At 33.2% G+C, this 25,421-nt stretch overlaps 1 protein-coding gene across 1 annotated transcript in view; it reads left to right on the plus strand.

Annotated features, from left to right (window-relative positions):
- The window catches only part of AGTPBP1 (ATP/GTP binding carboxypeptidase 1), a 177,031-nt gene that overhangs the window by 51,344 nt on the left and 100,266 nt on the right, over window positions 1-25,421 (plus strand). Inside the window, 7 exon segments of the mRNA XM_049116129.1 lie at window positions 5,355-5,422; window positions 8,547-8,610; window positions 9,035-9,181; window positions 11,666-11,797; window positions 14,645-14,738; window positions 20,784-20,821; window positions 24,361-24,569. Of these exon segments, the coding sequence (XP_048972086.1) occupies window positions 5,355-5,422; window positions 8,547-8,610; window positions 9,035-9,181; window positions 11,666-11,797; window positions 14,645-14,738; window positions 20,784-20,821; window positions 24,361-24,569 (752 nt within the window).

Genomic DNA, 25,421 nt, shown 5'->3' on the forward strand with positions numbered 1-25,421 from the left:
CTTATTGATTTTCTCGTTAGCTGTTCTATTAAGACTTGGGTATTGAATTCTCTACCTATTGTTGATCTGTATATTTCTCTTTTCAATTTTGGCAGTTTTGGTTTATATATATTTAAGGCTGAGCCACCCAGGCACCCTCCTTCTAGCCAATTTGTATTTTTGAATGTAAAGTAGATAGCAGTTTGTAGATAGCAGTTTGATGTACTCTACCTATTAATTTGAGCATTTAGTTTGATAACATTTAATATAACATTAATTGGACTTAAGTCTACAGTTAATTTTCTGTTTGTCCTTGCTGTTTTCATTTCTTGTTTTTTATTGCCCTACCCTCTTTTGTATTATTAGAACAGTTTTTAGAATTCCATTTTAATTTACCTATTGACTTACCAGTTATACCTATTTGTAATTTTTAAAACTCATTCCTCTGGAAATCAAAATAAGCAATCATTAACTTTTTGCACTGTGCTTGGAATTAAGAATGTAACCACATATGAAATTTAGAAACCTTGGAACCTCAAGTACCCATTTATATTTATCATTCTTCAGCTCTAGTTATGATAGGTATCTTATCTATATACATTAGAAGTCCTGAAAGACAATTTTTGCTTTTGGCAGTCTTGTGTATTTTAAAGATATTAAGAAAAATGTAGTTTTTTATGTTTACTCACATATTTACCATTTCTGAAGCTCTTTTTTCTTTCCTAAAGATATGAGGTTGATCTGGCAGAATTTCCCTTTGGCCTACAGAATTTCCTTTGGCATTTCTAGTGGACAGATCTGCTGTGGAAGAATTTTTTGTATCTGACAGTAGATTTATTTCACCAAATTCTTGAGGGATATTTTTACTGGGTATAGAATTCTGAGTTGATGGTTTTTGTCTCTCAGCACTATAAAGTGCATGTAAAACAGTGCTTCCACTATTTTGTGGCCTCTATGATTTCAAAGGAGATGTCTACTATTTTTGATACTTTGCTTTCTGAAAGTTATGTGTCATTTTTCTATGATTGAGTTCATAATTTTCTACTAGTTTTGGTTTTCAGAGGTTTGCATATAGTTTTCTTTGTATTTATCCTGCTTGGAATTTGCTGAGCTTCTCAAATCTGTAAATTTGTGTTTTTATAAATTTTAGGAAATTTTTACTGATCAAAATTTGTCTCTTTCATTTTTTTCTCTTGGGATATAATAATGCATATGCTGGGCTTTTGGAGATTGCTCCAGAGATCCTTGAGGCCCTGTTTTTCACTTTTAATCCTCTCTGTTAGATTGGATGATACATTGTTTTTCTATGTTCAGGTTCACTGCCTTTTTCCTCTGCATTCTGCCATTATGTTTATCTGATATTTATTTCACATATTATATTTTTCTTTTCTAAAATGTACATTTGGTTCTTTTTTTGTGCTTTTTCTCTGTGATTTCTTTTTGTTCATGGTGAGCTTATTTTCCATAATATGATTGAATGTAATTATAATAGCTGCTTTAAAATTATTGCCTGTTAAGTATAACATTTAGATTATTGCAGGTGTTGAAGAAAGTATGTAGTGGTATAAGAACTGAGAGGAGAAGGACTGTTGTAGAAAAGCCAGCAGAGGAAGTGTTACTAGCAATGTTAAGTAACGTAGAGGGGTTAGTTAAAATAACATCTTTTTCATTTGACAATAAATTATTGGCCACAACAAGAGCACTTTCATGTAATGTGAATGGCAAATGAAATAAAAGGCAGGAGTGTAGACTTTCTGTTATGGGGGGAGTTTCACTGAGAAACCAGAAGGAAATAGAGGAGGCAGCAAGTTAAAATAAGGTTTGTTAAGTAGGTGGGAAAACAGAAAATAGTATGTGGGTAGAAGCTGAAGCTGTAGGTTTATAAGTAGGTAGAAAGGATGGGATTCAGAACATAGTAGAAACAATATATGCCTCTTTCCCTCCCTGGATTGGAAAAAGGAATTCAGAATCATCAAGGACTGGATACATAAGTGTATGGAGCTTGGTTATTGTTTATAGGATTTCATCTGTCATTGACTAATAACTTTGTCTCAATTCATTGAGGGAAATGTAGATTCTGAGAGTTGGGAATAGAGGTCCAGAGACTGAGAGGCAAGGTTGAGAACTGGCACACATTTTGGAATAGCTGTGGCTATGGCAGGGCAGATGGTAATGGCTGTGAGTTGAGGTAAGTCAAAACAGTAGTTTCAGGGTTTTGGTACTAAGAATCTTAAACTAGGAGAAATTCTTGTGGCCTTATTTTTACTGTGATGTAGGAATAGAGAGTGCACATTTTAGTATTTACTTAATTATAAGGGTTTGCAGTGGTACAATTAAGGGGTGGACCTTGGAATCCAAGTGGGGTATGTCAAGAATTGATTTTGTGGGAAAAGAGCACTGGCATTGATGAGTTAGAAATTTCAGTGGAAGTGACAGTGAGGCTTCCCTAATTTTTCGAAAGCAAGGAGGACGAGTAGTATCAGGAGGCTGTGGTCTTGCAAGTGGGAAATTGGAGGTTAAGATTTCAGAAGTAGGGGAGTTTGAGGTCTGAGAATTGAAAGCGTTCATAAATTGGAGCCCAGGAGAAAGGGTTTGTTGTTACACGCTCAAGAAGCTAGGCAGCTAGGTATTTGAGTGAATTATCCACATTGACATTGAAGTCTCCTTAGATGATAACAAGAGTCTAGAGTAGAGTAGAAAACTATAGCACCTAGTTTTCATTTAGTGTGAGTAGTAAACTACATGATTGTGGATATTACAATAAGGGGAGTTTTTGGTTTGTTCCGTGAAGGTGAAAAAGTAATGGTTAGTAGAGGAGATCTCAATCTTCTGACTATTCTATGTGATTAATACTGAAAAATCATTTGGCTTTAACATTTTTTTTCTTTTTAAAAATATTTTTAAAGTTTATTCATGAGAGAAACAGAGAGAAAGGCAGAGACGTAGGCAGAGAGAGAAGCAGGCTCCTCATAGGGATCCCAATGGGGGACTTGATCCTAGAACTCCAGGATCATGCCCTGAGCCAAAGACAGATGCTCAGTCACTGAGCTACCCAGGCGTCCCAATTTGGCTTTAACATTAAATTGATTGTCTTATTTAAAATGTTATGTCAGAGGTGCATTGTGGATGTTTAAGCAGTATTTATTTAAAACTTAATACTTATGGATGGAGGCAGCTGGGCCAGGGAAATGATGAAGGGTCAGCAGAGGAATCACATACTTGTAAAAAAGGATTTGGGTTCTACAAATATTAATGAGTTTTTCCGTTTTTTATAGATAAATTTGTCATTTGTTTAAGCATTAGAAATTATGGCAATAGGATATAGAAACGAACAGTGTTTTAGATCTTCATATCACTTATGCAGGTTTTTTGTTAATTTTTAAAAATTTTTAAAAGATTTTATTTATTCGTGAGAGACAGAGAGAGGCAGAGACATAGGCAGAGGGAGAAGCAGGCTGCTCACAGGGAGCCCAATGTGGGACTTGATCCCAGAACCCCTGGGGGGTCACGCCCTGAGCCAAAGACAGACGCTCAACTGCTAAGCCACCCAGGAGTCCCTCACTTATACAGGTTTATATTTAGAAAGATTGTAAGGCTTTTGTCAGTTTTACAGAGTTCATTATCTGGACCCAGGATGATGCATGATAGCATGAGATTATTGTTTTAAAGAAAAACATGATTTCTAATTTCCATATTTATTTTGTGGGTAGTTACTGATAGTTGTCATAAATAGTACTGTATTCTAACTTCTTTGTAGCACATTTGTCCCTTTCTTTAATAATTTCTCATTTAGAATAACCAAATTTTCAGATGGATATCAGACTAATGAGTTTTTTCTTGAGATTTTGTAACTTGTATTCTGTATCTTACATACTTCATGTTCTTGTGAAGTTGTAAATATATAATTTGTATGTGTCAAAACTATACCACATAATGGCATTTTTGTTCATTTAAAATAGAAATTGAACAGGATTTTCTCTGGGCAGAAGTGTGGTGTTCTAAAGGCCTAGCCTGATTTTTTCTCCGTCTCTTTATCAGGGCTTCGGAGCTCATTCTGCTCTTAGACTGCTTAATTATCACTGTGTAGAACAAATTTGGTACTACCAGTGTCTTGAACTTTATTGTGTAATATGTGCAGTATTGAGAATGGATTATTTGTATTGTTTTTAAAATCTCAAAATGTGAAAGGAATGGTATTGTCATCCTATATTAGAAGAACTTCTAGCCCTAATATTCAAGTGTGAAACAGTTGGAGAAGGTCATTAAGTCTCTTGTATAATAGTCCTGCCTAAAGAATGATTCCTGTGGCTCTTTTAGAAGTACGCTAAATCAGTGAAAGACTGTAAGCTTTAGGGATCCCTGGGTGGCGCAGCGGTTTAGCGCCTGCCTTTGGCCCAGGGCGCGATCCTGGAGACCCGGGATCGAATCCCACGTCGGGCTCCCGGTGCATGGAGCCTGCTTCTCCCTCTGCCTGTGTCTCTGCCTCTCTCTCTCTCTCTGTGACTATCATAAATAAATAAAAATTAAAAAAAAAAAAAAAAAAAAAAAAAAAAAAAAAGACTGTAAGCTTTAGTTTCAGAAACACTTGGGTCACCTGGTCTGTTTCACTTACCTGCTCAGTGCCTTTGTGCGGGTTTCTTTTCCTCTCTGAACTCAAATTTCTGGTCTATGAAAAGAGTAATTTTCTCCTGGAGGATTAAAGTGAGTCATAAATGAGATAATATAGGTCAAGGACCTATAATTTGTATGTGATCTACCTAAGTGTTGGCCTACGATCTACCTTTCTTGTCTTGTTAATCAAAGGAAAAGAACTGTGGAGAAGCTCAAAAACTTTTAAATAGTAGAAAGATTTGTGCTGGGGGTCCCTCCCATCTCAGATAAAAGGGATTCTTTGGGTGATCTGGTCTTCAGATTTTTGCAGAAGCAAGTTTTGTTTGTTCCTTAGTTTTGTTTATTTTTGTGTAAATCAGAATTTTAAAATAATATTAATTCAGTAAAAACACTTGAAAATGGTACTAGGCTTTTGTTTTCACCAATTTTGATTAAATATTTTCTAGTTCTAGTAAAGATAATAAAGAGGCCTGCCATTAAACAACTTCCTACCTCATCTCTCATTCTGGTACTGACACTCTGCTGTTGACTTTAAGATTATAGATGGATTGACTGGGATTCATCTTGTTAATGATGGGAGATGTGATTAAATGTAAGGAGGGACTTATAAACTGAGATCTGGAAGTTCCCACCCAGTAGAATTAGCAACATCAGAGGGAGGATCATCGAAGAACAAATTTAGAATGCTTTACTAGGCCAATGGAGTAATGTCAGTTCTACATTTTCTTTCATGTTTTAGAAGAAAACTTTTTTATACCTTTCAGAAAAGACAAGAAGAGAAATGACAGCCAAAGGTTCTACAGGAATGGAAGTTCTACTATCAACTCTAGAGGTAAATCACTGACAGGCTTTAATTATGTAACCATTAATACCAACCAGTACTGAAGAAAAATTCCATTTAATAACTTCAATGTATATAGGAAGTATAAAGTTTTTATCCTAGAGGTAAAGCCAATGAATGGAAGTTAGTTTTATGTTTTAAATTATCACTTGCAATGGTGGCAGAAACATTCTAATATATGTTAGGTAAACCTCTAAGTATATTTCCCTATGATTATGATAACCATATTTTAAATATTACATACCATTCCAATTAGTAATAAAAAATAAAGCATTAGCTAGAAATAAATCCTTAATCCAAAATAAATGATTGATATTGGAAATTCTCATTGTGTTAGGTGATACATATTTGTGATTTAGTTTACTAATGTATTGATTGAATAACTATATTATGTTGGTAACAATTAAATTTCTATCCCACTGTGATACTTTTGGGTGGATCAGCAGAATATATTCAGAATTAGGATTTTAATTTTTTTTAAAGACTTTATTTATTCATGAGAGACAGAGAGAGAGAGAGAGAGGCAGAGACACAGGCAGAGGGAGAAGCAGGCTCCATGCAGGGAGCCTGACATGGGACTCAATCCCAGGTCTCCAGGATCACACCCTGGGCTGCAGGCGGCATTAAACCGCTGTGCCTCTGAGTCTGCCTGTGGATTTTAAATTTTATTCAGTGCTGTGTTAAGAACAGGGAGTAAGTATGTTGTATACATTAAATTTACACAGTATTGTATGTAAAATTATATTTCAATAGAACTGGAAAAAACAGGGAATTGAATTCATATATTTTTTATAGAAAGTGCTATCAAAATAGGAATTACTTCCTATTAAAAATGATACAAGATGTCATTTCCCCTTAAATTGATCTGTCAGTTTAATGTAATCTCAGTAAAAATACCAGTGGTTTTGTTTCTAAAGTTCAATGGGAAAATAATAAGCATGAGTAGAAAGGATGTTTCTGAAAAGAAAAGAGAAAGGACTAGCTGCCCCAGATATCAGAGAACATTATAAAATTTTAGTAATTCAAATAGTTTAGAAATTGTATGTAATAGACATCAGTGTTAACAGAATGGAAAGTCCAAAAGTAAATTAAGATCATCTGGGAATTTAAAACCACTTTAGAATGGTAGCATTTCAGATCAGTGAAAAGTGGATTGTTTACTAAATGGAGCTGGGATAGATTGGTATCCACTTAAAAAAGAATGGTGGATCCTTACTTCCTATACCAAAGAAATTCTCTATCAGTAGCAAAGATTTAAGCATGGAAAATAAAATCAAAATATAGAGGAAGTAATGGGAGAATTTTTAAAATAATCTTAAAACAGGGAAGGCTTTTCTAGTATAAGCAAAGACCCAGTAGCTATAAAGGATTGATAAATTCAACTGTAGTAACAAAAATACATGGGAAAAAAAAAAAAACACTGTAGACACTTGGCAAAATGAAAAAAAATGTTTCAACTTAAATAATGTCTTTAACATATAAAGAACTTTTACAAATGAGTAAGGAAAAATTAAATCAGTAGACATTGATTTAAATGTGTAGACATTATGGACAGATCCCAGGAAAAGAAATGCAAATGGCACTTGAGATTGAACACCATTTGTTTGTTTGTTTGCTTTATCATAATTTGTTGAGGTCAGCAGGGGTGGGAGGCAGTGAATTATATATGGAAGACGTGTCTGGGTAAGACTTAGTGATAACAGTGCAACTTCCATTCAGGTTCCAATGGCCTGAGCTCAGTCACAGGGCCAAACGTAATTACAAAAGGGCTGGAAAATGTGGTTTGGCTGTGTATCCAGGAAGAAGATGAGATGTGTTTGCCAAACACAAGCAATATTCTGCCACAGTCCATTCTTCTCTTTAGCAAATGTCTGTCCCTCTCATTCTTCCAAAGTCCTCACTAATGAGTTGGTGGTCCATTTAATATAATGCTGAGACAAGCGTTTCTGGTTTAATGCATAATCCTCTAACTGGTCTGGATGTGGCTTTTTGGTTTCATTAGTCTCTGAGCTAAAATGGTGAAGCAGAGACAACAACACCTTTTGGAAGGGAGAAGAATAAGAGTTTTGTGCCACTTACCGATACACAACAATTTTCAAATTCTTCTGTATAAACATTTAAAATTCCTCTATTTTGAGGATGAGTCAGTTCCTTAAATAGGCCATAATTTTCCTTTCTCCTTTTCTCCTTAAATAGGCCATAATACCTCTTTATCCAAGCATCTCTTTTAATAAGAGAAATGTAACCAATGTAGTGTTTTAACATTTTTTTCTCATTAGATTGCTATTTAATGAGACTTTGGGAAATAGTTACTCTTCTACATTGTTGGTAGGAGTGTAAATTATACCATGAAGAGCAATTTAGTAAATGTTCATCAAAGTAAATGACCATAATCTTTGACCCAGAAATTCTAGGAATTTATCCCATATGGAGATGTACTAGATTCTGTATAAGCATGTTAATTTTTTGTTGGCAGTTTTTAGTAGCAAAAGATTAAAAAAATAAATACTTCACTAGTAGGTGACTGGTTTCATAAATAATGGTATAGCCATATGATGGATATATCCTGTAACCCTTAAAAAAGAATGAAGAAATGATGTATTGATACATAAAGATATCAATATATAAAATAGTATCCATAGGGCAATATCATTTGGAGAAATAAATCTGTATATACACACATATTTACACGGATTTCTTTCATCTGTGCACATTATCTTTGGCTGAATACACAAGCAACTGATAATGCAGTTGCTTTCTGAGAGGGGAGCTAGGTAACTGGATAGTGACCATATATACATTGTAGTGGCTTTTACATTTTGATTCATTTATTTGGGTTATCTGTTTGGTAGAAGATGATGAATTCAAATGACAATTCCTCTTGTAATAATGTTGCTAAGAAAACAGTAGCTCAGAGGACTTGCAAATATTGTCAAGGGCAAGAAGAAACTACTGAAATGATAAGTAAGAATAGTGGAAGCCCAAATACGTTTGTTCTTAGGGAAATTTGAAGGGTCATTTAAAAAAATATAGGTAGTTCACAACAGGAACAGAAAAGGTTTGGGAATCACAGATTTACAATGGTTTAATACAGCAAATAAACTATTTATTTCAGAACACGAAAGATCTTCAAACTACACTTAATATCTTAAGCATTCTTGTTGAGCTGGTGTCAGCTGGTAAGTTTTTGTTTCCTTTGGTCTAATTTCTGTTTGTATACAGTCATCAGCAATGTATCATGTGTACTTTATTTGGAATTTTCTGATACTCCAATAGAAGCTGTTCTGAGTATCAGAATTTGGAATCGGAAATGTCATACTCTTATTGTTGCTTTCTTTGTTTTTGATTTGAGGGATCTTCCAGTATCCCTCAAACCACTCCAGAAACCATTTTCAGAGCCTTGAATGTAGAATTTTGGCATCACTTGTATTTATCCACTTTGCTATTTTCTAACTAAAACACTAAATGAAATAAAATTTAATTTTGAGGTGTTTGATTTCAGAAGTCATCACTTGAAATATTTCTTGAATGCTAACAAGTTGTGCTGTCTGATATGTTATGAGAGGATTTGCTGTTTACACAATTCTAATTTTTTTTTTTTAGGTGGAGGTCGAAGAGCGAGTTTCTTGGTTGCTAAAGGTGGTTCACAAATATTGTTGCAGTTACTTATGAATGCCAGTAAAGAATCTCCCCTGAATGAGGAGTTGATGGTGCAAATTCATTCTATTCTTGCAAAGATTGGACCTAAAGGTAAGGGTTCCATTTCTGTGTTCATTATAGAACTGTTTGTGACATTGATTCTGTATGCTTTGAAACTTGGTAACTTTTGAAAATCTAAAATGGTACTACTTTTTTTTGGTGTTAGTCATGGACTACTTTTTATAATCAACTAGTGACCTGCAAAAAATTGAAGATTTAAAATTCATGAGGAATTCTATTGCATAGATTGGAAAAAGGAAGAAAAATATCAGATTCATAAGCTCGTCTCAGTGCGTGTGTGCTTGTATGTGTATGTGTGTAAGGGATATAACACAGATGCTGTTGAAGCTGGAAGGACGGAGTTTGGCTGGGAATGCTTTGAGGAACATGGAGATAAAATGTGTTTGCTTTTCATTAATAGTTATATTTGCACTGCACAGTCTCAATGCTTAAAAAGCTTAGATCTAGTCAAAAGTAAAAGATATAAAAGACTGTGAGACAAATTATTACAATAGTAAAACATGTAAAATATTTAAAAATACAGATTGAGAAAACATGGGATTTGAAACAAGGAGAAAGCTGATTTAGGTTAACAGAGAAAGGTATCCTTGGAATAAAACCTAAGTTCAGTTTATAGTTGTCTAGTACACAGTTTAAAATGATTCTCTGAGGGCAACCCCGGTGGCGCAGCAGTTTAGCGCCACCTGCAGCCCAGGTGTCACCCTGGAGACCCGGGATCTAGTCCCACGTCGGGCTCCCTGCATGAAGCCTGGTTCTCCCTCTGCCTGTGTCTCTGCCTCTCTCTCTCTGTGTATCTCTCGTGAATAAATAAAATCTTAAAAAAAAAAAAAAAGATTCTCTGAACTCTTAGAATAGTGATTAAGAGTTCTGCTGTTGCTTGATGGCATATAATGAGTTTTAAACTTTGAAGTATTTGATTAAATTGCTTATTCTAAAAGTGTGTACATGTGTATACAGTTTATGTGTTTGATTTCATACATATCTTTATTGTATAAATATGCTAAAAACATATTTAACATTAAAAAATGTTAAAAGTATTAACAGTTGTTGTCTTAAAGAAAGCATCCCTGAGATGACTTTAATTTTCCAGTTGCCTTAGGGGCCTTAACACTTAAACACATACTCAGCTGATGTAAGAAAATATGTAAGTTGTCTTTTAGTTTTCTTTAAATCTTATTTTTGAGATTTAGTGGCTCCCTTCTGAAAATGAAAAATAAAATGAGTAAACCTTATTTAATAATGAATATTGTTATCTCATGCTTTCTTCTTTATTTAGGACCAGATTATCTTTGCTTTTCATGAAGTTAAGACATTCATGAAATTGTATTTCTTTTTTTATTTTTAATTTTTTACATTTTAAAAATTTAAATTCATTTTGCCAACATGTAGTATAACACCCAGAACTCATCAAGTGCCCTCCTCAGTGCCTGTCACCCAGGTACCTCTTCCCTCCTCCCCTCCAGCAACCCTTTGTTTCCCAGAGTTAGGAGTCTCTCATGGTTTATCTCCCTCTCTAATTTTTCCCACTCAGTTCCCCTCCTTTCCCTTAGAGCCCTTTCACTATTTCTTATATTCCACATATGAGTGAAACCATATGATTGTCCTTCTCCGATTGACTGATTTCACTCAGCATAATATCCTCCAGTTTATATTTGTGTTTCTTTAAGGTCTCTTCTAAGTTGTAGCACATTTCTTCTAGACTTTTAAATTTGAGCTATCTCCTTTATTATTTGTCCTAGTTTTCCATTTTCATTATTCAAAGACATTATGCAGTAATTCCTTCGTGATTTTCTGTCCCTTTTCTCTTGTGAGATGGGAATAATTTTTCTTCAGAAATACTCAGTTCTTTTTTATTTAAAATTCTTGTTCTTAATGAACTAACTCTGCTTGCAGGTCCTGCTTATTTTCTTTGTTTAAATTTTAACATTGTTCTTGTTATCCAGATTGTTTCTTAGACTGCTTTAATCTCCTCAAAAGAATAAAAGTCAAGAACTTCTTTTCCTTTTCTATGTTGAATTAGATCCTTTAGAAATTTATTTGATAATATTTGCTAGATTATTTTCTATTTACGCTATTTATATTTTCATTAATTTGTATTCTTGTGTAAATCTGAAAACGAATATGGCTAATACTAAGTAAATAAAATTGGTAATGGACATTTAGATTCTTTATAGTTCTTCTTAACTCTGTGATGGTGTTCCTTTGAATAATATGTGTAGTGGGTCAGTTAAATTATTCCTTTCATGATAGTCAGGTGACTTCAGCTTCTGTTCCCTTACCCTGTCCTCCCCACATGCTCCTTGGTACTTTCTTTTAAGACATATTTTAAAAGTATAAACGTTATTTTAAAAATAATACCAGAAAATAATTACAATTTTAGTTATCTTGGGTCAGTTATACATGTGGTAATATAAATTCATAATAAAAGTTTTTAAATTCCATTGCTTATGACATTTTCATTTCTTTGAAAAGTTATACATGAATAAATTGTGTTTGTTCATTTTTTTTAAACAGACAAAAAATTTGGAGTGAAAGCTAGAATTAATGGAGCTCTGAATATAACCCTGAATTTGGTCAAACAGAATTTGCAGAATCCTCGCTTGGTTTTACCTTGTCTTCAGCTTTTACGAGTATATTCTGCCAACTGTAAGTATTTTAGAGCACCATTTAGTTAACTCACTGTTGTCGAGTTACACAAAATGTAAAAGCACCTGAACTCCATAAACCTCTAAAAATTGTAGACAAGAGAAGAGAATATATAATATGACTCTTTGTAATGCCTAATCCGTCACCACAAAAGTGATGTGGAGTAGGAAGGTGATTGGACGAATCTTGAGAATTCTCGTTTGCTGCAGTTTGTAAAAGCTTATAGTGAAGAGGATGAGTAGACCGCCTGTGGAAAGATGTGCAAGAATAGGAGGGTATTGGCAGGTGGGAAACCTAGGAGCCTATTTGGATTTTCACAGATGAGAAGCAAGCTGAGAAGGAAGGGGTGTGGAAGCATAGTCACGTGAGCTGATTACCTTCCACGATCAGTAGGAAAGTAGTGGAACAGAAGAAAGTAGTACAGCAGCCTCTGAGGAAGGCGGAGGGAAGAGAGATCACAGAGATAGCTTTTCCAGCACCCACACATACTCTCACTAATACTAGGTCCCAAACCTAGGAGGTATGGATTTTTTTTTTCTATTCCCTGATTATGGGATTGGAGTGGTTAGCAGGACACCTGAAATTGAAATTGTGGGGAGTACATGATATTATAGAATAATGGTATACAAAGTGGTGGAGATGTGGGTATAAATATATATATACACACGTGTGTGTATGTGTATGATTATTTATTTATCTATATTTATACTTTGACCGTATGGCTAAAAGTGAGCTTATAGGAAAATAGCTTTGACCACTTAAATAATTAACACTTATGTAATTAAAAAGAATAGAGGAAATGAGTGTATTAGTTATCTAACCAAAGAAGTTAGGAAGGGAGTAATAAACACAAGCAAAGCAGAGGAATATACAGGAAAAAAGAATGCATTAGAAAAAAAACCCTAGTTGATTTAAGAAATAAAATGATTGTATTAAAAATAAAATAATGTTGGGACGTCTGGGTGGCACAGTGGTTGAGGGTCTGCCTTCTTCTCAGGGCATAATTTTGGAGTCCTGGGATTGAGTCCCACATTGGGCTGCCAGGGGTGGGGGTGGGGTTGCTTCTCCCTCTGCCTGTGTCTCTGCCTCTCTCTCTGTTTTTCTCATGAATAAATAAATAAAATCTTAAAAAAATAATGCTCTACTAGCAATGTTAACAGGATGTATAGTAGCTATGCTTGTGGTGAACATAGTATACTGTATAATAAACTTGCCAAATTACTAAGTTGTACACCTGAAACTGTTGGAACATTGTGTGTCAACTATACTCAAATAAAATTAAAAAATAAATAAAACAGATAAACCATTGAATACCCCAACTAAGGAAAAAGGAAGACCACACAGAGATAATTAGAAGGGATAATGGAAAAAAGATATAGAAGAAATTAAAATTATCATACGAAACTTTAGCTTAGATTTTTGCAGGTATCTTACTCAATTTAACACGAGGTGGCTAGTAAATGGTTCATAATTTTTTTTAAGATTTTATTTATTTATTCATGATGAACAGAGAGAGAGAGAAGCAGAGACACAGGCAGAGGGGAAAAGCAGGCTCCATGCAGGGAGCCTGACGTGGGACTCGATCCCAGGTTTCCAGGATCAGGCCCTGGGCATAAGGCAGTGCTAAACCGCTGAGCCACCCAGGCAGTCTATGGTTCATGATTTTTAAAATATATTTGTTCAGAGTTGAAAATGTTAGGTATAGTTTTCTGGTTAGTAATTGTTTGCATGTTTTGTGTGAAACTCTCTAGTAGTTACTTCCTTTTCCCTACCACAGCTGATTTAGCTAAGTCCTCATCATCTCTCACCAGGACCACAGCCTGCTAATGTGTCTCTCAAATCTGTCTTCCCCACAATGCTGTGTGTGACATCTGACCTTTATTAAAATGCATGTCTGATTGGTTGTTTCTATTGGGCAATTCCCTGCAGTTGAAAGAATGAACAACTTCTAGGGCTCTTTATAATTTGTTTACCTTCTTTTCCCATCTCATCTTCCATTTGATACTGTCTGATTGCTTTGTCTGATACTGTATTTTTTTTTAATTTATTTATTCATGAGAGATACAGAGAGAGTGGTAGAGACATAGTCAGAGGAAGAAGTAGGCTCCCTGCAGGGAGCCTGATGCAGGACTTGATCTCATGACCTGAGCCAAAGGCAGATGCTCAACCACTGAGCCACCCAGGTGCCCCTGATACTGTATGTTTTATTGTGTAACTCTATACCTGTGGTGCTCACTGACTCTGTTCTATTTGCTGAGTTATCCCTGTCTCAAGAGACATTTCCTTATTGCAACTCCTGCTAGTTCATCTTTATTGGTAAAGACTGAGCTCAGGCATCAATTTCTCCAGAGATACCTTCAGTTTCATTATGGATTTGGGGCTCCTCACCCCTGTAACCTACATAGCCTACAACTCTTAATCTGTTTGAAAGTAATTTAGTAATTATTTGTTTATTGTTTTTGTCACTCCTCTCTATACTGTGTTCTCTCAGGACCCACACTATTTGTTTTTATCTTTGAATCTCCATGCCCTGGTATTTAAAAGTTCACTAAGTTTATTGAAGAAACAAACAGAGCAACTTAAAACTTTTTTTTTTTGTAGTAACATTTTGTTGTTTTTATATAACTTCTAACTTCTTTCATAATTTCCCTGCAAGGTAGTAAATAAAGCCCTCCCCTCCCCTCCCTGAAAATCTTCCCTTCAAGTAATTGGCTAAGGTGGACTTCATGAAAGCCTTGGATCTACTAAAAGAATTTGTGAATGTCTTTAGCTCTGTATCACCAAGAATACACATAGCTACTTGTTGAGGTTTTAAAATCATTTCACATCCTTTCCTCTGCCTCCTAGCTGTGAATTCAGTATCCTTAGGGAAAAATGGAGTTGTGGAGCTGCTGTTTAAAATCATTGGACCATTTAGTAAGAAGAATTCGGGTCTCATGAAGTGAGTAAATGCTTTGAGTATAAATAGAGGTGTATCTTTTTGTTATTATGGGCTTCATATCTTATCTGTGCAACCAGAGGTTGACTTGTATCTAGGGTCCTTTCTTAGTTCTTAAATAGTGATTTTATTACAATGAAGATTTCCTTCAATATAAAGTTTAATTTTCAAAGGTGTATTAAAATTAGCTTTAAATTCACTGAATTATTATGTTATGGAAATTTAAATGTTGAACATTCCTAGATAATATAAGACAAAAATAGTATTGATAGAGTAGCATTCATTCAGAAACATTTATTGAATGCCTACTATATTCCCTACCCAGGTCTGCAATCTTTTAATGACTGCATCCTTCATTCGCCACACAATTATCTGAATATATTTTAGATATATACATTTCCTTTTTGTGAAAATAATGTCATTCTTTTTATTTTTTCTTAATTTAAATTATGTATACATATTACAAGATATATATTCATTTGTAGATCTTTCAGCCTAAGAAGATGAAAGCAGTTTCTAGTTTTTAGTTATTTGGTTATATTTAGTATTTTTTTCTTAAGCCATATGAAAAGTTATTCTTAAAAGAATATTGTGGAGTTATTCAACAATACCTAGAGTTTATATATTATTAGGATGATTATTTTGAGTTGGGTTTATTAATCACTTATTTGCTTCAATAGTTATTAACATTCTGCTGTGTTTGTTTCATTTATTTCCCCTGTATTATTTTTACTTAGGTCGTTTTAAGCAAATCCCGATGTCATTTATACATACGTATGTGAATTTCTGTAAAAAAAAAAAATCCAAGGTATTTTATCATTTTTTCCCTGAATACTTCAGTATATAAACTACTAAGTAGGGACCTAAAAAATAACCGTAATACCAAAGTCATACTCAACCAAATTATTAATTCCTTACCATAACCTAAAATCTAGCCTGTGTTCAATTTTCTCCTGTTGTCTCAAAGTGCTCTTTTATAATGGGCTTATTTGAATCAGAATCCAACCAAGGTACACACATTATGCTTCATCACATTTAGGAAATTTCCAAACCTACACAAAAATAGACTAGAATAATTACAGACCTGCACAAAACTAGAATAGAACCCTGACATACCCACCACTCAGTTTCAGTAGTAACCAGCATTGTGTCACTTTGCTCTCAGCTTTCCCTTTCCTGTCCTTTCTTTTTTTTTCTGGAGTATTTTGAAGCAGATATTGGCCATTACATTTGTTCTGTGAATTCTTTAGTCTGATCATATCAGACACAACTTTTTTAATGTTTCTGGAATATTATTTCTGGAATATTTTCTGGTTGTCTAAGAAATGTCTTTTTTATAGTTGGCTTTTTTATAGTTCCAATCACATTACAAATAAGATCTGTACATTTTATTTGATTACTGTGTCTTATAATCTTTAAAAATCAGTAACAGTTCCTCTGTTTTTTGGTTCTGTTTTATTTATTTGTTGAAGGACCTGGGTGATGTCTTGTAGATTGTCCCAACATTCTGGATTAAGATGACTGTATCCTGGGGTCCTTTCACATGTAGGTATGTCCCTCAAATTTCCTGTAGCTGATAGAGCTGGAGGCTTGATTAGATTTGGGTTCCTTTTTTCTGGTCAAAAATATTTCATATGTGGTGCTAGTATTCAGTTTCGTACCACTTAAGATCACTGAATTGAAGTGATTCCTCTACTTCTTACCTAATAATTTAGCAGTATTTCATGACATCGTCTAGATCCATTATTTCTTTAGGGGTTGCAAAATAGTGACTTTTCTAATTTTCTCATTCTTTCTATTTTTATTAGTTGTGATTCTTTTGAGAGGAAGAACTTGTCCACATCAACTATTTGGTTAAATTTTACAAATAAGTTCAGAACATTTCCAGTCTTTTCATTCTTTTTGAACTAAAGGTCAGGGTGAAAAATAAAAAGCCAAATATTTTAGCTTGTGCCCTTGAAAATGGGAGCTTACTTGCTCATGCAATTATTCATTAAATATTATTTGGTGGGATGTCTCAACTTTTACTTATAAAAAGATCATACACACAGCCAAACCTAAAATATCTGATGAAATGTAATAAAACAAAAAATGATTTATCACAATTAAGTAAAACCAATTACAGAATTGGAGTGGGCTTTGGAGACAGGGAGAGCTGGATTTGTATGTTAGCTCTGTCATTTACTGACTCCAGGATACGTAGTAGGTTTCCTAACGTATGCGTGGTTTCAAATCTATAAATGATAATATTAACTCTTACGTCAGAAGGTTGATGTGGGGATTTAATGAGATGATTCTTCTAATTAACACAGTGCCTATGAATGCAATGTAATTACTTTAGGTAAGTAATGTAGTGTGGATATGAACTAACTGTAGTTAGTACTAAAAGTATATTCATTATTTTTAAATTTATAATACTATTTCTCCTCTTGACCAATAAAATACTTTTAAATTTATTTTTTATCTAGTGGTTATGATCTTATTCTTAAGGTCTATGTTAGTCTATTCTAGCCAGGTACCAAATCTAGCATAAAATATTCCTAGGAGAAATGGAACATTTCATGAGTGTCATTATAATATACAATAGGGAGATATATCCAAAATTATGTAGAAATCAGTAGGTCCAAACTTCTGAGAAAAGAATAGAGCTATTTAAATTATCTCTTCATTCTTCCCTGTGTTTATATTTAAAGAAGAAACACAAATTTTTTACTTTATTTTTACTTTAAAAAGAATAAACTATTCATTGACCATATATCTCTATATTGATCTCTTTATCATTTTTAATAATCTTAGGGTCTTCCCCCTAATTAAAAATTCTTGATATCTAGAACATTTGTTTTGCCATTCTTCTCCCCTGAAACAGTGCCCTATGTTTAGTGGAATAAGATTAGGGTTATTATTTATATTTGAGGGGTGATGCTGCCTTTGAGAATTTCCTTTCCTTTTCCAATTTTAGGTTTTGGATTTAAACAATATAAATTCAGATGGAGGCAGCCCAGGAAGTAACAGGTTCTTCTTGTATGTTCCCATAAGGATTGATCCCCCCAATTTAAAGGAGCTGTGTATTCATGAGTACAGAGATTTGAAGCTTTTCTTCCTTCATTGCTCCTAAATGAATAAGCCACAGGCTGTTTTTTAAGCCATTGTTGGTTGTATTATTCTGTGTGGGACATAGGAAGATTGGAAAAATATATAAGGAAGTATAAAATAGTCAAACTGAAAAATTCTAATCACTTAATATAATACAAACTGCATTTTGATAAATTTGTTATTCTAAAATTCTTTTGTAACTTTTATAAATTCGTAGTGGCTTATAAGTGTCAGAGAATTTCAGAAATTTTTTTGTTCTGAAGTTTTAAAAATACCTTTTAAATAACATTTTGGTAAAAATATCAAGGTGATTTTGCACCAAACTTTATAATTTATTTTAGTCTAGTGCAGCTGTGAAACAAGCATGATGGGCTTTGGAGTCAGAAAGAACTGGTTTCATTTCATATCCCAGATTTGCCAGTGTTGAATGAATTATCAACCCAGAAACATGTAGTTTAAGGATTAGAAACTGTCAGAAGCCCTTTTATGTGGTTCAAATGTATTATAAAGTACAGCAAACAAGGGAGAAAGACTTTCTAAAAGTATTCTAAGATTATTATAATTTTGAATAAAAGCTTAGATGAGAAAATCCTGTAAGATCATTGCAAATGATTGCATCCAAGTGATTATATTTGTTCCCTAGGGCTTTCGTAACAAAGTACCTAGTACAAATTCAGTGCCTTGAAATTACAGATATTTATCATCTCACAGTTCTGGAGGCTAGAGGTCCAAAATCAACCCATCACCAAGGCCAGTGCTCCTTCTGAAACCTTTATGGAGATTCCTTCCTCGCTTCTTTTCTAGCTGGTGGTTTGCTGGCAATCTTTGGTGTTTTCTTGGCTTATAGCTGCAGCATTTCCATCTCTGCCTCTCCTTACATGGTGTTCTCTCCTTGTGGGTCTGTCTTCACATAATCTCCTGTTTTCTTATAAGGGCACCAATCTTGACGGATTAAGGGCCATCTACTCCAGTATGACCTCATTTTAATTAATTACATCTGCAGTGACCCTATTTCCAAATAAGGCCACATTCTGAGATACTGAAGGTTAGGACTTAAACATCTATTTTGGAGGAGACTGACATTTCTGATTTCTTTCTCAACAGGGGGCTTATATTATTCACTTTCCATAGCACCTTGTTTTTTATGGAACCCTAGGCACGTTATATTCTGAAATCTTTCATTTCTTTATCCATAAAATGTGCCAGTTTGATGGATCAGGATTATTTTAAGAATTAAACTAGAAAACATATCTAAGGCACCTACAACAATTTCTGACATTTATCAGATCTTGCTTCTTTTCTAGTTCATATTTTATATTGCTGTTTCACTTGGGAGTTCCCTTGAGTTCTGTGTTTACTTTTGACCAATTTCAAAGCCATCCTCATGCTGGTAGCTGTATACAATTTAAGTACATTTTATTGCATAATTGTAAGGTTATAGAAAGTTTCTTACTAATGATTTAGTGCTATGAAAAGTCAGTATTAATTTCATAGTTTTCATTTAGTTTTAAGTGACCATTGTCAAAACTTCACATTGTTTTGAGAAAGTTCCAGGTCTGAATTTGTAATATTTTTTAAAGGATATATTTTTGTTTTTCTTTTTGTGAATGTTATCTTAAATAAAGGTTATATGGTTGCTTTATTTGGTCAGTAGACCAAAGTGTAGCTGTTAATGACTTGGTTTGGTGGGTAGCATTAATGAGCATTTATTATAAATGAGCACTTACTCTGTGCCTAGTCCTAGATAACTGTTGCAGGTTTTACTCTGAACCAGTACCCATCTTCAGTCTTTTAGTTGATTGTGCTCTTTGCCTTTACATACTCGGTCATGCTGGGTCTCCTTTACACTATTGTATGCAGCTTTTATTTTATTGCTTTGTTTTTGGTTTTAATTTCTTGAGTAATTTTTTCATTGTTGTGTACATTTTATCCCATTATCTAGATTGTAAAATTGTGGAAGAGATAAGTTTGCTAATTTTATACTAACGAAGAACCTGCTACTGTGGGTGTCTAGTAGGCATTCAACAAATGCTTAATGATGAGTGACATGCTTAAGTTTCACAAAGTGCATATTTTTATGCAAATTAATTATAGTTGTTGAAATCTTGCTAAGAAGTACTGTAGTATGTAGCCTTATATTTTTAAAGTTACTGAAATTAAGTCCCATTTCTTCAGTAACTTATTTTTTAAAAAATATTTGAATTACACGTTTTCCACAGTGATGTTCTGTGCTTTTTTCAGACTAATTAATGGCAGTTGATTTCACTGTACATATTTGAATATTTATGTTCAAAGAAAATATAAGTGCATTTTATAAGAAAATATAAGTTTTTGGGCAAATCCTTTGTCCTTTAATGGACAATAAGGGTTTTTGAGATATTAGGTTCATTATTCTCTTCGGTGCCTTATAGCTAAAAAATGTTAAGAGCTCATACTTCTCCCCAAACTTCCTAGTTCCAAAATATTTTACATTTGTTATCACCTTAAATATTAGGATTATTGTTTGATAGAGCTAAAACACTTGAAAGTCAGATAGCTATGAATACCTATAGAATTTTGTAGTTAAGAATTTTGTCTTAAAACTTGTTTTTAATTTTTTGTGAATCAGGGCCTTTGATTCTTTATACTGTTATTTTGTGAACTCTGTCCGGGTCAGATACAAGTATAATAATTGACTCTATTTATCTAATCTCCGTTATATAGACTTAAATATTGTCTTTTTTTTCTTCCTTAAAATTTTTTTTTATGATTGCCTGTTAATATTTCTATCTTTCTCATATCCAATTTTAACCTGAAGGGAGAGGTGCATTCAGAGAAACACCATATGTAATTGACTATAACAGGAATGACTTTTGGAATAGATAATAATAACTTATCTGAAAAGATTGTATGAATTTACTATTGTAGATTAATTTTACTAGTTTTGTTGTTGTTTGTGTTTTCTCATGTTGACAGGGTTGCTTTAGACACTCTTGCTGCATTGCTAAAATCAAGTAAGTTTTTAAATACTAGAAATACTAGATACTATTTTTCCAAGTATTCTATCAACTGTGTTAAAGAAACTGGAAATGTAGATTTAGTCTGTAGTTGTAAAGCTAGTTTGTTAAATTTATTTATTTATTTATTATTATTATTTTTTTTAGTTAAATTTAATGTCAAAGTTGATTCTGTTTTTTCCATATGGTTGATCGATATACGTCTTACGTAATGTCATTTCTGTTTATTGAGCTACAATATAGTACCTTTATGTAATTTATTCAAGTACATTGACTTCCTTTTTTATAAGTTCATTATATAAAGTCCTGTTAATAGAGGCAGGTAATATGTAAATATAAGTATCATCTTTTCAAAAGTGAAGTGATAACATGATATTGAGGATATTTACTATCCTCAATGTAATATTTACATGATATTGAGGATATTTAATATATCCTCTAAATATATTAAATATATTAAATATTATATTATATTAAATATATTAAAATCACGTACGTGATTTTAGTTTAGAAACCTCTTATTAGAAATTTTATTTCTATCAAGTTCAAGTAACATTAAAAAATGACTATTGTAAATTTACAGTTTATTAATATTAAGTTCATTTATAAACTAAAGCAACTGTTTTATTTTCAAAATTGAAGAATTGGAGTAACTGTGTTTTATGATATGATTCCTTTGGAGAGTGACTTATCTACATTATGTTTTTTCTCTCTAAGGTACTCAGTATCTGTGTTTTGTTTTTATTTTATTTTATTTTTTTGTATCTGTGTTTTAAATATTAACTTTTGTTAGCACTTCCATTCTTGTTGGTTGATTAAATTAACATCTTAAGCATAATAACACTTAATCATAAGGATATGATGGCTTTATATATATATATATTTTTTTTATTGAAGTTTGATTTATGATGGCTTTCTATGTTATTTTTCCCCAAAACTGTAAGACCAACTTGCTCTTAAATTTGAATGACCAGAATTGTTCATTTGAACAGTAGAAAATAATTAATTGATTGAAAATCTGGCATTTGGTAAGGTAATTATTTATTAAATTTAAAAAATCACTTTAGGTATCAGTATTATATACCAGAGCATATAAAATTCAGTTAACAGTTTTATCTTTGAAATGAAATGTGTGGTACTCAATTAGATGAGCCGTGTAGTCTTATTTTCATATCTGGTGTGATAAACCTTAGACCAAAATCAGAATACTTGGGTTAATTTTAAAAGATATTTGTAGCTTGGCTTTGTTGTGCCCTGACTTTGTGGTTCAAATTGTTATTTAAAGATTAATATTTAAATTAATATAGGTGAGCATATATTTTTGATTTAGAGAAGATTGAAATAGCTATTGAAACTGAAGCTTATTAATTTTCAGAATCACTGATGACAAAATCACTGATAAATATAAGTCATTAAAAACTAAAACCCTCATAAGTTTCAGCTATTTATTGAAATTGATGAATCTAAGATGACAAATCTAGTATCTTCTGTTTTAAATAGTAATCTTTCTTTTACTGCCTCCTCCTTCAAAGGAGGATGGTGGGCAAGCATACCTGTTTTACTCCATCAGGTAAAAAAAAAAAAAGGTAACTGACCAGCAAGATGAGTCTACTTTTATATCTGGTATGTTTTCATAGGGCACACGACACTAGGATAAAAATTTAATGCAAGATAATGTTTAGTAGCACACTGCATATTTTTAAATGCACTGTGGCATTTTGGAACATTTACATTCCTTGTTTTTTTTCCTTTTTTTTTTTAACTGTTTTTTGGGAGGGGGCAGTTATTTACTTAAGGTAAAAGAGACTACTGTGATAACCTGAGCAAATGTAAAGCAAAGAACACGTACACACACAGTGCAGAAGGACAGGTAGCCTAGGTACCTTCGCTAGTGTATAGATGAGATACTGCAGTCTAAAGGGGAATCTGAGTTGTCTTTTAACAAGAGAAGGAAGAAGAGACCTAGACTGATTATGCGTTAGGTGTCCTGAACACATTGACAAAAGCCCCTTTACTAAACTTTTTAGTTGTACTCGGTTAAGATTACAGACAGCTTTGTTCCCTTCTCTTCATTCAGCGCCTGTGTTGGAGTTATGGGCAAGTCTCTTATTTGATCTTAATAAGAATTTAAATATTTCACATAAATACCATTTAGGCTCCTGATATCTTTTTTTTTTTTTTTTGGATGTCTTTTAAGAAAATCATATACGCAGCTAGTGAACCAAAGGTTTATATACTCCAGGTGGTGTAAACAAAGTGTATATTCCTTTAAAATAAAATAATAAATAATAAAATTCCAATAAAATACTATTGACCTGATTGTGTAAATAGCCACAGCCTTGGCCAACTAGCTCTTGAAGACACAGAAGAGGTTTTAAAGTTTTTACATAAGAAAGCCGCTATTCCTGCCACATGAATTTCTTCTAGCTCTCCAAAGTCAGAACAGGGTTTCAGAGAGAGCCTTAGTAGTTTGTTGATCTCAGTATCTTTGTGTTCTAGGTATGTACTAGGAATTTGGATACTGTAGTAATTTTTTCAGGTAACTAAAAGCAGCAGAGCCTTACCTTACTGTTACATTATCTTAGTGCCTATGCCATGAGGCAGGGTAAACTTGGGTGAGGGAGAGATTGGAATTTCTTTGCAACTAAACAAGCTCAGATAAATTGGTATTCCACATTAATTTGTGCTCTTCATCATGGATCACCTATGTGGTGCTGGGTGGCGCAGGATGTTGCTAATGATAGGGTTCCCCTACTGCCATTTTAGTGAAATGTACCCTTTTGGCTAATAATCTAAAATATTAACACTTTAAAAATAATAAAGTAGACCAAATTTGTGGATTTCTGTTAATTCTACCCCAGTAAAATAAACCATTTACAAAAAAACTTCTTTAATGTAGTTTTCATTACAGTAGATAATTAATGACCAGAAAGCAGTAGAGTGCTCCTTACGTTTCATTTACTAAAAGTTGTATAAGTAGTTTTAATTTAGTCTTGTTATGGCATGGATATTTATGTACTTGTGGGGGTAATTAAAACAGTTGCTTTCAGTGGAAACATAGTTTGTAATAGAAGCTACAATCCAGTGGAGTTCATTTCATGGGATCAAGATTTATAAGAGAAGTTACCATAATGACAGTGTCTTTTAACAAAATCATATTCACAGCTAGTAAGGTAAAGACATATATTCTATTTGGTATATTAAAGTCAGTATATGTGCAAGTTTTAAACTACATGAAACTTTAGTACTAACATTTAAAAAGATATAGCCCTCATTGTATTAAAGATATTTTGATATCTTTTAACCACAAAACAGTATATGGGCAGATTCCTGGAAAATACTGTATCTTGCCATTTGAGACTTTTCATTTGTTAGAGAAAAAAATATTCAAATATGTGGCTGGTATATATATATATTTTTTTTGAACAGAAATTTTAAGAACTCATTACAATATTGTGATATTTTTAATTTAGTTTATTCTACCATTTTCTCTTACCATTTAAAAAATGTTCTTTCTCAATTTTCTTTTGTTAAAGAAACAAATGCCAGAAGAGCTGTAGACAGAGGATATGTCCAAGTCCTTTTAACAATTTATGTAGATTGGCACCGCCATGATAACCGACACAGAAACATGCTCATTCGAAAAGGAATTTTACAGAGTTTAAAAAGTGTTACAAACATCAAGTTGGGAAGAAAAGCATTTATAGATGCCAATGGAATGAAAATTCTGTATAATACTTCACAAGTAAGTTTTTTATTTTCTCTCAATTACTGTGATTATGTGTTAATGGTAGTATTTGATTCTTAAGATAACTTAATATTTGTATAAATACTAAAAGAAGTATGATAAGTATGTTTAAGAAAAAAAAATCTGGAAACCAAAAGGCATAATCATTTCTCACGTGACCTCCTCGGACTGAGTTAGAGAAGGTACTCTATGCATATCTCTGCAATATGAGATTTTAGGTAAAAGGAAGATAGATAAATCCATCCACCAGGCAGGAAGGGAATCCTTATAACCGTGTTTTCTAAAATGTGCAGTTGCTTATACTCAGTTTTGCCTGTTCCCCTCATAAGATATTATGGATCCTTTATAGCTGGTAAGGCAGTTCTGTTGTCTGTGAATGTTGTCAGTGACTTCCTTCTGGATAGACCTTCCTTTTACATAGAGAATGTAAAGAAGTGAAACCTGGGGTTAAGAATCCTAGTTCTGCTGCCATCTTAACCATAAACCTTCTTGACACTATCTTTAGCAAGAAGACTCTCAGCTCTGGGCAATGGGGATGTTACAATGCAACCATTTTGTTTTTAGAAGGCCAAAATTATTAGAAAGAAATCTGTCTTTTTAAAATTGCGGTAAATTATCTTGGCTGTGCCCTCTTGGTCTTAGACACAACAAATGGTCTCTTTCTACATGGCACTAGTTAAGATATCTGAACACACTTTATGTTGGCCCTACGCTTTTTCTTTTCTAGATCAATCAGATGCACTTGTTTTTACTATTCTTAATGTAGACAATGATGGCTAATTGATATATTATGAAGAGATGGGTGACTTTGTTCATGCTACTAAACATTTCTGAGCCTTATTTTCTCAT

This window comes from Canis lupus, chromosome 1 (genome assembly GCF_003254725.2).
Source record: "Canis lupus dingo isolate Sandy chromosome 1, ASM325472v2, whole genome shotgun sequence".
Taxonomy (NCBI): domain Eukaryota; kingdom Metazoa; phylum Chordata; class Mammalia; order Carnivora; family Canidae; genus Canis; species Canis lupus.